This window comes from Bactrocera latifrons, unplaced genomic scaffold, assembly GCF_001853355.1.
Source record: "Bactrocera latifrons isolate USDA-ARS-PBARC rearing strain unplaced genomic scaffold, ASM185335v1 scaffold_3, whole genome shotgun sequence".
Lineage (NCBI taxonomy): Eukaryota > Metazoa > Arthropoda > Insecta > Diptera > Tephritidae > Bactrocera > Bactrocera latifrons.
The window spans coordinates 408,300-425,981 of NW_017536629.1; the positions used below are offsets into that span (position 1 = coordinate 408,300).

Sequence of the window (17,682 nt, forward strand, 5' to 3'; positions counted from 1 at the left end):
AATTATAATAAATTCTAAAATGTCAACTTGATTAATTAAATTAATAAAACTAACATAAAAAACTAGGCTTTAAATAAATAAAAATGTAAGACAACAAATTTATTCAAGTTTAACAAATAAAAAGACAACATGATTATTTTAATATAATAATAATAAAAAAATACCCAAATATTACTTAAAATTTCTCAAAAACATATTTATTTAAGCGAATTTTTTCCACCTTAGTATATATAACTAAAAAGAATGTGTTCGAGTAAAAATTTAAAAATTAAATCCATGTTTCTGTCTATTTTACAGACCGCTGTCGTGTCCAGCGATTATCGCATTCAGTCGCCAGCATCTGGCTCACCGCTACCGCTGTGCAACACCGCCACCACCACCAATGCCGATGGCACCATCGCCGTACTACAGAACAACTCGAACGCAGTCAACACCAACTCCACAGCCGGCGGACCGAACACGGTGCTGCGCGTCATTGTCGAATCGCTGCTGTATCCAGTGTCGCTGGATATCTTGCATCAAATTTTCCAGCGTTTCGGCAAAGTGCTGAAAATCGTCACATTTACAAAGAATAATTCATTCCAGGTAAATATGCACAAAAGCGGTGATAAGCAAACAGTCATTTATAAAATACGTTCTTAAATACATGCATGCATGTATATGTGTGTGTGCAGTGGTTGCAAGTGAAAGGCGGCCGCTGTGAAGCATCATCATTTCACTTTATGTCAAACGACAAACAGCAACCACAGCGCGACAGCGTTCATAATTGATAAGCGCGCACATAAACACACAGGCACAAGCGAATTGAAATGTGTGTGTGTTTGTGCAAAAGTTCACATGCTCGCTTGCGCACCAAATCAAGCGTGCATGTGTGAATGCTTTAAACGAAATCTGTTTGTTATTCTTGTTGTTACGCGCTCATACGTCATACACTTTATGCTCGGCACACATACACACATACTTGCGCGGTGTGTTAATATAAATAAACATATAAATAAGCTTGTCGTCTCACACCCCCGCAAAAACGCTCTCAATTGCAGGCACTGATCCAGTATCCGGACGCCCATTCGGCCCAGCATGCCAAGAACATTTTGGACGGCCAGAACATCTATAATGGTTGCTGCACACTGCGCATCGACAACAGCAAATTGACAGCTTTGAATGTCAAATACAACAATGACAAATCGCGCGACTTCACAAATCCATCATTGCCACCGGGCGAGCCGGGCGCCGACATTATGCCCACCGCCGGCGGCTTGGTAAATGCCAATGACTTACTACTGATCGCGGCCCGACAGCGGCCATCCCTAACAGGTGATAAAATAGGTAACACTTTTACTTTTTCCGTTTTTCATTTTTTATCTTTCATTTAGCAGCTAAAGAAAAACAAAAACAAAAAATTAATTTTGTTGTATATCTTTCCTTTATTCTATCTAAGTTTGATATTATATCATTAATATACTTGAGCCGATCTGCTCTCGACTCTTTTTTAATGAAATCAGATTCGTTCACATTCGGCCGACTTTATTTGTTGTTTTTTATATATACGTTATTTTCTCTACTCTCTATTTGTCTACTCAGTTGCTCTCCTGCTGTCCAACGCTATCGCTGAGAATTATAAAATATTTTTATTAATAAATAGTGTTAATTACTCTTTAGTATTATATAACTTGAAACCAAAACTCCCAGTGTCAGTTCAGGTACAACTACGGACAATAACAGGGACATTACACCACTCACAACAGCAAAAAATACTTCAACATATATTACTATAATAAAAATTTTTGCACAACTAGGCGAATCGAGTTCTTCATGGAATGATAAACACGACAAAAGACACCTTAGTGATCTGTTAGGCTTTCAACATACACCCGCGATTAATGTGGTCAGTTTGATTGAAGTTCAAAATCAAAGGGTCCAATCCCCGACACATGTTCCTAATTTTTCGTCCCCTCCCACCCTTCGTCAGGAATGCCGATTTCAATTTGTTTTCCTAAAAAAGTTAAAAATCAAAATTACTACTTTGCAGTGAACGGACTCGGTGCTCCCGGCGTATTGCCGCCATTCGCACTCGGCATTGGCACACCACTCGCCGGCGGCTACAATAGCGGCATACCGAATTTGAGCGCCTTCGCGCTGGCCAACAGTGGTGCTCTACAAACAGCAACACCCGCTCTGCGCGGCTTCTCCAACGTGCTGCTGGTCTCGAATTTAAACGAAGAGGTAAGTCGCTGACACTGCAGTCTCATATATGTTTACATGCTGTAAGCTTACTATTTCATTTACTATCATGTAGACGTAAGTTTCTTTGGTTCCCAACAAAGAATATATGTATATATATCATCAAAACATTGTTTTTATATATTTTATAGGTTTTTATGAATAACTTATTTGTTGTTAGCGATTTAGCATCGTTTTAGTTCTTTCCTAGTTTTTAATGTTTTTTCTTTTTGTTTGTATTTAATATGCCTATGATCCCTTATATTTTGTTTTGTTCGTCTTATTTACTCCATTCGTAGGTTCGTTCGTTTTCGTTTATTTTCGTTTTGTTACACCTCATAACTGCTCGTTACTTATTCCCAAAATATGAAGTAAAGTAATTGGCAAATTTTCCAAGCTATATTTCCATAACATTTCGAACTACTTTCTAAATTTTACGCTCTCAATTATTTTATGTGTTATATAACCGATAAAATCGCCGTTTGCTAACCAAAAGTTTCACTAATTATTTTCAAATTTCAATTTTCCCGCAAGCAGCGCAAATTCTTTTCTTTACTCTGAAAGTAGATCGAGGAGAAAAGGATGACTTTTTCTTAAAATTTCAGTTGATTTTCATGATTTTTCTACTTTCAATTCCTTAGTTTCTCATCTCATCAACGACATATGCATAGATATCTAAATAGATTACTAGTGGTATCTTTTCCATATTTTCAACTTCCACTTCGATTTTACGCCAAGTACTATTTCTTACTGCAATTGAATCCTAAATATATACTACACTTGTTTTAATTGAATCCCAAATGTATACTACATTTTTTCCAGCTGTGAATCTGACAGTAATAACAAGCCGGCAATGAATAGTAAGGAAGGTCTTGCGTAAAAAATAAGATATTTGTTAAACAATAAAATAAAAATTTAATAAAAATCTCGCACTAAGAATTTACGAAATTTCACTTCAGCGAAAATCACCGTTCTATGCCGTGATTAAGTACATATAAGCCTTTAAAACAGCTTGTTTCCACAATTTGCTGAATTTTCAATTTTATTCATTAAAAAATGCCTGAAAAATAATATATACATTATATAAACGCAAGTTTGATCAACACTTGCCTTTTCAATTCCCCTTTGACCTCAATTCTCTCTCATCAAAACTTGTTCAGCTCATACTCTCTTCCATTCTCGCCGTCATATCAGTCGATTTGCTTTCTGAAAATTAGTGAATCTGCAAACATCAACAAGCATTTACAAACTCTACTTTTAATTTTTTTGTTTTACGTTTTACAAAAAAACAACTCTCGCTAACTGAAACTCTATTTTCTCTTTTTTCTGTAGATGGTCACGCCTGATGCTCTATTTACCCTCTTTGGTACGTCTGCACAAATATTATTAATTTTTATTATATTTACATAGTTGAAAAGAAAACAATGAATGAAAATCGTCTACTTACATTACATAATGCATCATTTATATTTTTCTTATGTGTTTTAAAAACAATTTTTGTTACCGCCTTATTTAATTGATACTCTCTACTGATAACTTATGACTATTTGAATGAACTCTTTCGTTATTTTCGTTTCGTTTATGTTAGAACATTTTTTAAGCTTTCTTTTGTAGATTATTCAAAATCATTTTTATTGCATAACACAGTATTATTTAGAATTATTTTTTTTTTAATTATTTAGAAAATTGTTTATTATTATTTAATTTTTATTAAAATATATTTAAAAAAAAATAATATAATTAATCAAATAACGTTTCACTTAGGAAATAGTTTTACGCAAATTTATAAAATTTAAAATTTTTAATTATATAGTAACATTGCACTTATGATTGATTTTAGGTACGCTATGTCGTAATCTAACTGAAACTCCAAATTTACCGTTGTTATATGTATGTTTATAAAATATATTGTCACCTAAAATACAACGCGATGTAACTTCACTTTTTATAAGTTAACAGGCAAAGGAGAACGATATAATAGAAACCAGTCTTATTGAAGCGATATTCAAGTTTTGGTTAAAAAATTGTTATAGATTGGTAACATACTGGATATATATTGGTTACATATTGGTTATATCTGACAGCAGCTGGTTAAAATTTTATGATACATATCTATAATATGATGTAGTGAATCGTAAGCAATAAAAAACTCAATTTCGACTTTAATACGTCGTTTTGCATTTCAGGTGACGATATGTTACTTTATAAGGGTATTTATTTTAGAATTCGAAATGTATGTATATGTATAAAATAAAGATATATAAATTAAGATTTATAAGAAATCCGACAACACGACCCAATTTCACAGTAGTCGCTGTCTATTTATGAATGTGTGGAGATGTTCTCAGTTGCCACAACTTCAAATTTTTTAAAACTAATGAGCTGTTTAAGGGGCTACTAGGATGCCGCAAGCAAAAGCCGGTCTATTTGCCAAAAATTTTGTCTAAAAAAAATTAGATATTTCATTCAAAACTTTTATTATTCCAAGTATACGTATTTTGAAAAGATTTTTTGGAATTTTCTAAGGCAAATATTAAAAATCCGAACATTACGAACTCTTTCTGGCAGTTCCTTAGAAAACAGGTGCCTCGGCATTAACAATAGAACAACTTACAGGATCAGCTGAAGTAAAAAGAAAAAAGTATGTGTTTTAGTTAAGATCATGAGCAAGATACCAGATTCCTCTTTCAAGATTCAAGGTTGAGTAACTAGAGAGAAATCTTAAAAACCAACCAAAACACAAGAGACGAGAAAAACGCATTTAGAGTTTTAAGTGACTATACAGCTGACCTCGAGTTCGCATCTTTTCAAGACTGTATCTCAAAAACTATTACACGAATAAACTTGAAAACTCATACCAATATTCAATAGATCTTACAAAGTTAAATAAGGCAATAATCGATTTTTATGATTATTTTGAAGCCTAAACTTTTCACGGCTCTATCTCCAAACTATTTCTCGTATCAACTTGAGCATTCATAATATGCTAGAACTCTTACTTCTTAAATGAACAATAAGAAAATCAATTTTTTGAATCCGTGAAACCCACTAACCGCTTAAAGAATTACTCCTAAGGAATCATATAAACGTGATTGCAATTTCAAGTTAACCACAATGCCATTGAACCACTAGAAACGTTATAAAGCCAAACTAATTAGCAGTAAGCTATAAATGTTGAAGAAGTTCCTACTAGGAGGCAGTAGACAATCTTCCCAACGCAATGCTCCCAACTAATTCACCAATTGTGAGTTCAGAAATATGCATAGGCAAAAGTATTGAAGTTCGGTGGCCCTTACACATTTTGAATAAATCAACTTGCTTCAGAAAGAGTACTTATATTTGGCAAATCACTCATGGTTGTTATGCTGTAGAAAATCTTAATGTGCTCTCCTCGTTGCTTTTTCTTCCTCTCTGTAATATGATTATTATATTGACACTTGTGGGTGCTTCGCCGAAAATCATGGCTTGTAGATTGAAGAGATTGATTGGCCCTCTCATGCACACATAGTTTTTATTTCAAATTACATTTTAAAACCTCAGCCTTACCTTTAAGCTAAGTTGGGTTAATCTTGTGTTTATATTAGGTAGCAGGTCATACTTCTATATGTAGTTTTCAGTAATGAGTTCTAGCATCCAATTTCCGTGTAAGAAATCCAAACAATTGTTATCAGATACTTAATAAGTCCACTTTAAGTTAGGTTAGGTTAATTTTGTAGGCCAACAAGCAACGCAAAGACCAACTTTATTCCTTTGCGATAACAGATAAAGTTTAGTTGTTAGATTCCTGTTAGAAATAGTCATCCTTTAGGATCACCGTTTTTGATGCGAATTTTAACAGGCTCTGCGGCCTCACTATCGATACATCCGCCAGTTTATCATACCTTGGGAACCCCAGATGCTTACAGCCTAGTCTTGGCAATGCGGGACATGTGCACAAGAGATGCTTTATTGTTTCCCTGCTCAAGACATTCCCCGCAGTCTTCTCAATATATCAGCACCATTCTACGAGCGTGTGTCGCCACCAGAGTAGTTCACTTTATCTAGAACTTTTAGTTTCATTTCAAAACTATCGGACGAGTTAAGTCAGATCGATAGAGAGCTTTATACTCCATCAGAATCCTTAATTATCTTTTTTGTTATCATTTCATGCCCCAAAAACCGACTTTTCCTCTAAATAAATTCATATTGCTTCAATCAACAAGGGTCCCTAACTAAATCATTTTCCATATATTGTAATAACTTCAAAAGCGCAAACACTCATTTATTGAGCGCTCCAAGAGTGTAGTATTACGCCAGCAACAATTTTGCATAGGTAGAAAGTTTTAGTGAAAATAGAACAATGCGAAATAATGAAAAAACTAATACCACTAGAGAACATAAAAGACAAATACTTTCATAAATTGTATCCACTACAGCGCTGAGGCAACAAAGTTTGCACGAACAGGAAACCAACTGCAGAAAACTAAAAAATTCAGTGGCAGCACACAGATGAGCTTGTTGCAAATACCAACGACAAATCCACAAATAAAGATGTGAAAAACGAAACAGAGAAGGCATACCGAAGGCAAATGATGAACTCCCACCGGACATGCACGGCCAGCAGCTAAGCAGTGCAACAGTTCGAACCGAAGGACAATGGGATAAATGCAAAATCGAATGGATTGTCGGAAGATAGAAATTCGAAAATGCTGTAAATAAATAAAGAAGCGGCAAGCGCACGCAAAGCGGCAGGCGCTCGACGATAAGGCGGACGAGCGCCGGGGCGAAAGAGACCACAGCAGCTTAAGCATAACACGATCAAGGTGAAGCAGGCGGAATAAAGTGAACAGATAAAGTGAATGCACGAAAAGGCAACGAGCTGGACCTCAGCTTAATGGATAGCACTTGGCATGGACGCTCGAAGCGCTTAGAGCAGATCGAAGAAAGCATACGCCAGGGCGACCAGACGAGCCATAAAGTAGTGGTGCCGAAAAAAAACCAAAAAATAGCAACAAAACGCTTAATACACTATGCATGCGGCCGACAAGGTAAAACAACACAGTGTTATTCACTACAAGCAGTTAACATGCGCGTTCTTGCCGCCGTCACCGCCGATGAAACGAGCCATAACGAAAAGCGCGCTTGCGGCGGACGGTGGCGCGCGGGCCAGTTGGAGTTGTTTATTTGAAAACAATTTAAATTCGTCTAACGAATTGTATTTGCGAATGAATAACAGCAGCAATGACAACAATAACAACCACAAAAGCTCGGCGCGCTACACGACTCCACGACTCCACAACTGCATGCGGCAAACGAGCAAATAAGTGAGTTTTAAAAATGCCGCAACAACAACAATGCGACAACAAAAGCAAGGAATTGCGCCCGAGGTGCCGGTTCTGCTGGGTGTGGGAAGTTCTGAACTCGTTAGAACGGACGGACGGCATCCAATTGAATGCGATAGTGGCGAGGCGGCGACGTGGCAGTGAGGCAGGAAATTGGGGCAGCAACTAACCGTAACGAAGCGTAGCAAATTCTATAAAGTTCCGTTACGCCGCCACCCGCTACACGTCACGGCGCCACATTTCGCTACGCAGTTGCTTCGACCATAGATGGAAGGGATGGGAGGTTTGGCATGCAACAATGACCAACGGTGGGCGGGCGGCGGTCCACGGCAACATGCCACCAGGTGCAAATGTGTAACGAATTTTCGTGTTTATAGGAAAAGTTTTGCCTTTTGCTTCGACAAGTGAGCGCAACGAAAAGTGCGAAAGAATAACAAAAGCACTAATGCGCTTAATTATGTGAGTGCTGTTCCGGCCGCACACACCCACGCACACACAGGCATACATTGCTGACGCTTAGCACTTTGGAAAGGAATTTCGTGCGGAATGAAGTAGGAAGAGAAACAAAAGAAAATAAAAAGCGTGAAATGCTTAGAAAAGGGGATTGCTGAAATTAGTTTTATTATTTTAAGCATAAAATGAAGTGAAAGTGAAAGTGGGAGTGGGAGCTGCTAATGGAAGGTCAGCGTAATGCAATAAAAGCTAACAAGATGAAAAAAATGTACCGTATTTCGTTGAAAAAACACGCACGCGCACACAGGACTAGCCAGGCGGCCGGCGCCTCACACCGCTATCGGCTAATGTAATGATTTTAAAGTGATTGAATTAATTGATTGAGTAATTCTCCTTAATTGCTTCTTTCGCTCTGCGGCAATCACATTAACTTGCAACATGCAACAACAGCGTTGTGCGCCTTGCTGCGTATGCTTCACTAGCTGCAATTGCCGCTCTTCCAATCACTTATTTCGCAATTATTTGGACTTGGAAAATGCGAGTGTTGAAAGTGAAAATCAAATAAAAGCATTTTTGGCACGATCTTTGACTTAGCAAAGGGGGACTGTAAATAAATTGCAAGATGGAGCAGCTTTTCCGAGTATTGGTTGTGCGCTTGACCGGCGGCAATGTGTGGGCGCTCACGAGAGATGGATGAAAAGCTGAGAGTGAAAAATTAAAATTAAAAAAAATAAAAATGAAGTAAAGTCAACACGAAATTCATGCACACTTTATTGAACTCGGTTGCATATCTGACCATAACACACACTCCACTTTCCCATACGCACCTCAAATAGCCCCACGTGCCCCGCCAGCGCATTCGTACGTAAAACAATAAAATTAAATTTACATGCCAACATTCCAACAAAACAATAAAAAAAAGTCCAAAAAATATATATCAAAAATAGCTACGGCAAAACAATAACAATAACACAGCGCCAGTTTCATTACCACAATACAAAATTTCAACAGTAAAAGCCACTTCACCTCAACTCACCACACACTACTATTGCCATGCAGTCCGTCCTGCAAGCAAATGCACACATGCGTCGCCATGCAGCTGTTTGCACGGCAAATACTTTGCTGGCCAATTCATTTGCTTATTCAGCCAGTCTGCACGTCGGTCAGTCGGGTCACTCTACATTTTCGGCGCGCCATTGGTCTCTCAAGTGAACCTCAAACTTCGGTTTTGATTTAGCTTTGCATGAGCAACGGCCATAATACGTAACTGTGAGTTTGATTCACATTGTTTGTTGTTGTCATTGTACAAGTTGAATGTGTGTGCAAATTATGAGTATTAAGTGCGCCACAAATGAAGCAAGGGTTCTGCAAAGACGGCCTTTCGAAAGTAAGCAAATATTTAGTTCGGGAAATAAATACTTACCTACGTGTTTATATTGGAATTTTGAGTGGCAAGCTTATTTGGTTTAGTTCGGTTCTTCGTCTGCCATTTGCCTGAGCCACCAAGCTCTGTGGTTTCTTCGCGCAGCTTTAGCTTGCTTCAGGCCAACTTTACAACCGATAATAAAAGCATAATAAAAATTAAAAATTCTTTTGTATTTGCTTGTTTTTGACTTTAATGGCGTCCGCATATTTTTTGCACTTTAATTTATAAACACGATCCTTTGTTTTTTGTTTAGCAGGTGAAATAATTTACAAATTTAGAGAAAGATCTTGAATGATTTTGTTGTAGTCATTTCAAGATATATTTCCTCCCAAAAATTATTATTTGCTTCCAGTGAACATAAAATGATTATAAAATTCCTCTATTTTATTTTCACGAATACTTGAGAAGTCATTTTTATATAATTTTTCAAATCAATACAAAAAATATGAATTTCGGTTGACAAAACAGAATTTCCCTTTATTTTTTTTTTTTTTTGTTGGCGCGCTGCTGCTAAATCCTTAGTTTTTTCTAAGTCTATAAGAGTGCTGAAGCCATTCTAGTACTGATTTTAGAAGTACATTGAAAGGCATTTTCAACTTAAGCGGGTGCATTGCAAGTCGGAGAAAATGCTGCCGGTTACACTATGCTAAAGCCATCTTCCAAACACGCTCACATCTCGAGACGATTTGCAAAATCAAAATATATTCTTAAAATATCAAAAAATATTCTTTATATCGTAACCTACAATGCAAATTAGCGTAGGCATCATCAAAAAAAAATTTTAATTTGCTCTCAGATATGGTAACCAATATATTACTATTTTATAACCAAAACTCAAGTGTATCATAACCAATATGTAACCATGTTCTAACTAAAACTCAAATTTCATTTCAACTTGTGAAGTGTTGTTATATCGTTTTTCCTTCACTTGTAAACTTCAGAAAAGTAATGTTTCATTATTTAGCATTTTAGATGACGATATGTACGAGTATAGTAAATTTACGTAAAAAAATCGATTCTGTAAACTCAGTGGGTATAACAGCTAATAGCATAGTTTTAGGCTGTTTGTTTTGTCAACCGTCATTAGCTAAGAAGAAAGTAGGAGAATACTTAAGCCTTTTTTCTAGTAATTTGGGAAAATATGATTATTTTATAACGATTCAAAGAAAAAAAAATATTTAATTTAAATCTTAAAAAAAGGTGAACGATTAAAAATCCTTTCAGACGAGTCCATGCCCGTATATCTGCATATAAGCGAACTAGCGCTACAGTTTTTGAGTTAATGTTCTAAAATTTTACGCTCGTTCTTTCCTACCCAAGAAGCTGCTCATTTGTCGGTACGGTCAATGTCGAACAACTATAGCTTATAGCTGTCATACAAACTGAAGGACATGACATGCGTCATACATACATGCGCCATACAAAACTCAACGATCCGATTAAAGTGTTTGTATTAAAATCTTCTTTCATTGACGAGATATTTTTGTAGAAATTTTGCATGGATTATTACCTAAAACAATAATAAAATCCTCAAAGAAATTTCTCAAGTCGGACCACTATAGCATATAGCTGCCATACAAGCCCAGCAACCGGATTCAAGTGCTGGTATGAAAACGTTTTCATTTGGCAATATATCCACGCCAAATTCTCCATTTATTATTTCCTAAGACATCGTTATAATCTCCGCACATATTTCTTTTTTTTTATATCTGATCACTATATCATATAGTTGCCATAGGAAACTTTTGTACTTGTGAAGGGTAGCATAGCCTCAGTGCAGGCGAACTTAACGTCTTTTCTTGTTTTATTATATTAAATACATATATATAAAAGTAAATTAGTAAATTCCAAAACGGTTTTAGATACCGTAAACTGACTAGTTGCAAGCGCACAACCTTTTCATCGTATACCTTAAGCAGTCAAGTAGCCTTCAGTGCATTATTATCAAATAAAGTACATGCAGACATATGTACATATTTGGCATGCGCTTCATTACCAACTGAATTTATATTTCTGCTTGAATCATGGACGCATATACACATACAACAGGCACACTTTCAATTTGTCTCTTTCGAGGTCTTCAATTTCGTTCCTAAGTCGCACTAACTCGACTGCATGTGCCATTATTATGGCTCAGTTTTCATATACATATGTGCGTGTGTGCGCATTTGTGGACTTATAATTCAATTCTATTTTCTGAGCACTCTAAATGTGCTAAACAACAACAACACACGCTTAGTCGTGTGTGAAAATGTAATGAAATAAGTGAAATAGTTAGAGAACACATGAACAACAACTACAACAAAAGCAAGAAATAAATAAAAATACAATAAAAATGTACATTTCAATTTGTTGCATAAACATTTAATGCAATGGAGCAGAAAGGCCACTGCTGGCAACGCACATAAACCTGCTCAGAGAGCAATGCGAGGAGAAAAGGACGAGAGGTGCAAGGGAGCGCGGCATCAAGAAATGAATAAATGCTTGTGTAAGTGAAACTTTATAAAGTTGCTACATAAATCCAGCTGTTATTGCGCACACACATGCATATAAAATTGTATAAATATGAGTGTGTGTTGCATGTTCCTACTGAGTCCAATGAGGATTGAGCGTCGAGTCCCGGGGCTTCGTTTGCTTTATTTACTTTCGGTATAGTTTCAGGATAACTGTATTTGTTAAGTTCGCTTGTTGTAACGGTTGTTTGTTTTCATTATTGTTGTTGTGGATTTTGTATTAAGCAACAAAAGACAAGACAAAAGCAACAGAAACAAACATAATTGCCACATAATGGATTTGTTGCCACAATTGTTTTACGGTTTATCTGCTGTATGTTGCTGTGGCAAATGTTTCGGTTGTCTGCACCAATATTCTTTGCGTATTTCACAGGGCGCTTGGTGTGGGTGCTGCCACAAATCGTAGTTCATGCCGCAAAATCCTGCTTCTCCTCCAACTAGCTGACTTTGTCGCCGCCAGCCGCTGCTTTGTGTAGCAGTTGCTTGTTGTTGTTCTAAAATCTAGTTTTACTTTGATTTGTGTGTGTGTGTGTCATAAGGGCTATTGTCAAACACACTTATTTCCTGCAGGCATATCGCTCACTCCCTCTCCTTCTCTCTCTTTCTTTCCTTCTCTCTCTGTCTATCTCTCTCTCTCTCTATGAAAGGCGCTTCTGTCTGTTTGCGTTTGTTTATAACGGTTTGTTGAATTGAATTTAATTTGAATTTAAATTCCTGTCTCCAGCACATGCCAACGTTGGTGTAGCAAGCTCACTGCATAATCTGCTTCTTGCCAATCAGCAGGCATAAATAATACACACACACACACCCCGACACAGTTACCTTCAAAGACACAGCGCGTGCTCATAACTTAAACCAACACTTCTGCGGGCTATTCAATATTCCTGTACCGCCTTAGTTGATATTCAACATTTGTTTGCAACTTGCCATTTTTTATGATTGTCGTAATGCTCCAACCCTCAGCAGTCTCGCTGGCCTCGGTGCTGAGGCAAGCGGCTAAGCCTTGGACAGACATTAAATAAACTGATGACAGCTTAAATGTCAAATTAAGAGATCAGTACAACAGTTACTCTGTGGTACTACGACCTAACGGCAGTCTGGAGTTGAAGTGTATAAATGTTGCATTCTACATTGTTGCTGTGTGTGAGTTTGTAATAAAGTGAAGTTTATTTCATTTGCATAGAAATCCGTTGTAAGTACAGTTCACGCAACATGTGCGCTGTAACGGTATTTGAGAAAATTACTTTATTTAAACTTTTTTTTTGTTTGTTTGTATATTTGTATGTGTGTGTGGAATAATATTGGAAAAATTTTTATACTTTTTATCAAACGGACAGCAAATAGCTTCCTATTTTTACTTTCTCATGAAAGGTTTTGTTTTTTGTTTTTCGAAAGATTAACTTTTCTCTGTGACACAGAGGTGGGTGTGCAGTTACAGACAGAATAAAGAGCAAAATATAAGTTTTTTCGAATTTAAAGTTTTTCGAAATTTAGTTTTTTCGAAAATCAGTTTTTTCGAAATTCAGTTTTTTGCAAAGTGTTCGAAATTGAATTTAAGAAGTCGCGTATTAAAATGTTCTTTCGGTTCCCTGGAATCTTTCTGCCTCTGTGGCGGTTGGCCCTCATTAAGAAACTGCGAAAGGATTGAAATGTCGCTGTAAATGCTTCGTATGCTTTGTATATGCCTTCACTTACCAAGACGGTACGAACATAAAGACGATTTTGATCGAAACCTTAAATGAGACTGTATATTTTGTGGTAGCTATACTGATCCAGGAACTTTAACCCTCTTCTAGTCACGGCCATCGTTAAAGCCACCAATATTGAGTTCACTACCACCAAATAAAAGAGTCCTGATATTCGACCTCTCTTCTTCACTTGTATACACCGTTTTCAATTTTTAATTATCTTAAAAGCGGCATACATTACTCTCAATGCCACTCACCCAATCAGTATTATGATACAATTTGCACTTATTTTATCATAATACTACTGTTCCAGTTAGCTGATTTGAATTACCACCAATTGCCGTAATCTGTCATCTGTCGCAAACACAACATCATTCACTAATATCCCTAAACAGCGCACTTAAATCCCGTGCACCGTCACCGCGTCTCGCGCGCAGTCTGAGCTTGCGCTGGTTTATTCAGTGGCCGATTCATTCAGTGGCTCTGGTAGACGGTTGATCTCATCAGCCGTGTCAATCGCTACAAATTACGGCAATCCTATCAGCGTACGCAAATCGCTCTTTACACCAGCGCGCTGCAACCAACTGAAGCGCGTCGAGGAAAAAACTAAAATGATGTGCTATTCTGTGCTGTCACACAAACGTAGCTGGCGCCGGCATCGTCCATTACACGCTACGCGCCGGATTTAGTTGAGTGACTTCTTAAGTGGCAAAATAGCACATTTTATTGACTGTAATCGGATCAGCTTGTTGCTATTTATACCTATATACTATTTATACTTAAGCCACAGCATCTGTTGCGCCAGCAGAAAGCTGACATAGCAGCGTTGTCTTCGACAATTTAGTCGGCGAGGCAATCGCTATTAAATGACTTCTTTCGCGGAATGGTTAAGGGGAGGCGATTGTGGAGTATATACAAAATATTCACTCTGAGGCAAATTGTTGGAATTTAATGCTTTGAAAAACTTATATTCAAAAGTGAAAAGAGCTGAAAAGCTGATTTTGAATAGTGTGAGGTAATTTGGAATTATCTTCCTTTAGTTACTTAACACAAAAACTGAAGCTTAAGACGATTATTTGTGCACCAAACATATAAGGTTCGTTATCACCATTTATCTTTATTTTAGTCGGGTAGAAATCCCTTCTCGTCCAGGTGTTTCTGGACCTTATGCACAAAAACTATATTAATATCTTACAGTTCATAAATTGGGCATATGGCTTGCGCACACATTTTTCAAACGGAGAGGAAAATGAGATACCGTGATAGTTTTTGTAATATTCTACAATTTATTTTTGAAATTACTTTTGCTGTTTTTGTGGTGATACTCAACAAATGGCAGCAGGTCATTTCTAATTGCTGCCGTCGTATACAAGTATGATTTCTTCTCAGCTGAAGAAAAATTAATTGAATGGAATGAAAGTACTATTAATATCGGTGACAAGTCATTTAGTCAAGTTAGTCAAGTTAGTATCAAACTTAAGAACATGTTTCTGACATAAAAAGATCTCTGGAAATATATCACGGACTTCACAAGCAATTCAAAGCCGCCACTTTGTGACTAATATTGAGATGATAGGACACAAAAAGGAGGAAAACAAAAGACAGCGCAATAGAAGACCTTAGTATTAAGAAATTCCAGTCAAGGGTTCTTGTAGATATAAGATAAAGAGTAGAGAATCGAACACACCTATACCAGCTGTTTAAATCAACCCGCAACACTTACTATGTTATGCGCTGTCGCAAAAGCCTTTTGGCCCAAAATCGATCTTGTGATCCCTTTGTTCTCAGTCCTGTCCTAACTTTTGGGGCTTTTAATGAACCATTTCCCTTAGAGAGTAATGCTCAAAACTAGCAAGCAAATGGTGTATCGATGGCGACTTATATACAGAACATTTTCTAAATAATATCTATTTATGCTACTACTAAATCTAACTACTAAATCAAAATATAAAATGTGAGCAAAACGCTGATCTAAAAATCGAAAAGACAAAAAAAAAAAAAAAAAATAACGGTAATACGCAAAGCGAAGCAATAAAGCAAAGAGGGGAGGCACAGAATGTGGCAAATGTGACGATGAAAAATGCGCACGTCACTGAAAGAGCGACACTGCGCCATAAAGCCTAATGGCAGCAATGATGACAATGCCGCCGATGATGAGTGTGAAATCACAATAGCACAGCGCTCCAGGCGCAGCGACGCTAAGGCGGCTGAGGCAGCGGGGCAAGCACTTTCAGATCGTAATCGAAAATTTTATGTGCAAATATGTGAGTTTTGCGGCAATTTGCGGCAGGTAATAGTTAAGCCGGCGGATGAGGTGTCGGAAATGAATTGGTGACAACAGCAACATCACAAAGTAGCGCACACGCACGCACACAGATATGTATGTAAATGGGTTCGTGTGTGTGTGTGTGTTTGCGCGTTATAAGGATCTCTTGCGGCGTTAAGTGTGCCAAGTAAATAATTATGTGCGACAGCTACTCTCGCCGTCAGCCGACACACAAAGTCTACCCGTGCATGTGTATATGTGTGTGTATGTGCTGTTGTGCGCTGCTAGCTGTTGCTACTTTGTCGCTTGCATTGCAAATGTTGTCTTTGTATTCGCATTATCAATATTTACATACGCTCCGGCGTTGCACGTAGCAGCACATAGATAATGCCTGCTACGGTCGAGTTAATATACCCAAGCACTTGTGCAATTTACTCACACGCACACACACACGAGCGTGCCTTGGTGCTGCGCCTATTCTTATGTTAATAGTGGCACGCACGCACGTAGCAACAATTTCACTTTTGTTAACAAGCCGCACGCAAATATACTTGTTTACATACAAATTTACATCTTTGTGTATGTGTGTGTGCAAACTCATTACAACAAATACATGTGCTCGTTTCACACTCCTGCCAAGCATGCAAATATTATATGCTCTTGAACTTTATTTCCCTCCATTTAGGCGTCTTGTCTGCTCTGGCATATGTGTAGTATGTAGCAACTTGCCACCACCACCTTGCCACATTGGCAAATACAATCAAAAGCAAATATATTTACATATTCAATGAAGTGCCACGCCATCAGCTGCTTGTGTGACATGCTTATTACATTTGCTATTGTTGTTGTTTTTATTGTCGCACATTGTTGTGCATTCTATTGAAGTGTATCACATTTTCAATTATTATAGCAAAATTTTCTGCAAAACTATGCAAGTATGTGGCACGCACAGCCTTTTTTAACGCTCCTTTGGTCTAACGGCACCCTTTTCTTGTGCAAATATTAAGCGGTTTTATTTATTAGTTTTGACAAACTGCTTTGTAGTGGATTTTATTTACTCAAACCATTATGAATTTCTATAGTGTTGTTCAGGCAACATTTTGTTGCGATACATCAGTGTCGGCATTATGCAATATTTTGGCGCTTGAATGTCGCTTCTAAGCAGGCATATACCAGCGCTAAGAACGAAAAGTGTAGTTACTTACAGGCATAACACATATAAGCATGTATAATGTGTTGCCACACACCTCACACCCCACGCAGCCACACACATGCACACTGTCATCCTCATCTCTCATCTCCAACTAATGATTTTACAACACTATTCTCTCATTTTCCGACATTCTTTTCTTTTGCAAATTTCTTTGCACTCATTTTACTTCACACTCTCATCAAATATGCCTCTTCAAAACTCATTTCCATGTTGCAAGGCAATAAAAACCTAATCAAGCGCAATTGCGTCGATTATGCCCCACAGCCGATCGCTGACTCGACAGCATTCCTATTGATTATGAACTACTTTTTCTGCCAATTGTTAGTGTTATTGTTATAGCAGGCACTTGCGATTTGCATGCAAATTTTATTACGCTTCGCCGAATTCTATTTTTATGCAGCGAATTTTTTCTTCAAATTTTCTGAATGAAATGGCATTTTATTATTAGTTAATTTGCCGAATGATTGATCGTTGGCATTTAATTGTGCAATAAAAATGTATGTGCATTAAGGATGTAGCAAAAAACGTTGCGCTTGAGATGCGTGCAATTATATGCCCATGTGTCATTCACACACACGCACA

The 17,682-nt window shown here is 37.3% G+C and overlaps 1 protein-coding gene across 12 annotated transcripts in view; it reads left to right on the forward strand.

Moving 5' to 3' along the window:
* LOC108970440 (polypyrimidine tract-binding protein 1) overlaps positions 1-17,682 on the forward strand; it is a 390,952-nt gene that overhangs the window by 343,462 nt on the left and 29,808 nt on the right. For 9 of the 12 annotated variants that reach the window (XM_018935824.1, XM_018935825.1, XM_018935823.1 and 6 more), the window contains 4 exons: positions 298-585; positions 1,041-1,326; positions 2,003-2,223; positions 3,553-3,586. In XM_018935824.1, the coding sequence (XP_018791369.1) occupies positions 298-585; positions 1,041-1,326; positions 2,003-2,223; positions 3,553-3,586 (829 nt within the window). The remainder of the gene's footprint in view (positions 1-297; positions 586-1,040; positions 1,327-2,002; positions 2,224-3,552; positions 3,587-17,682) is intronic. The other 3 variants (XM_018935819.1, XM_018935821.1, XM_018935818.1) reach the window with 3 other exon arrangements.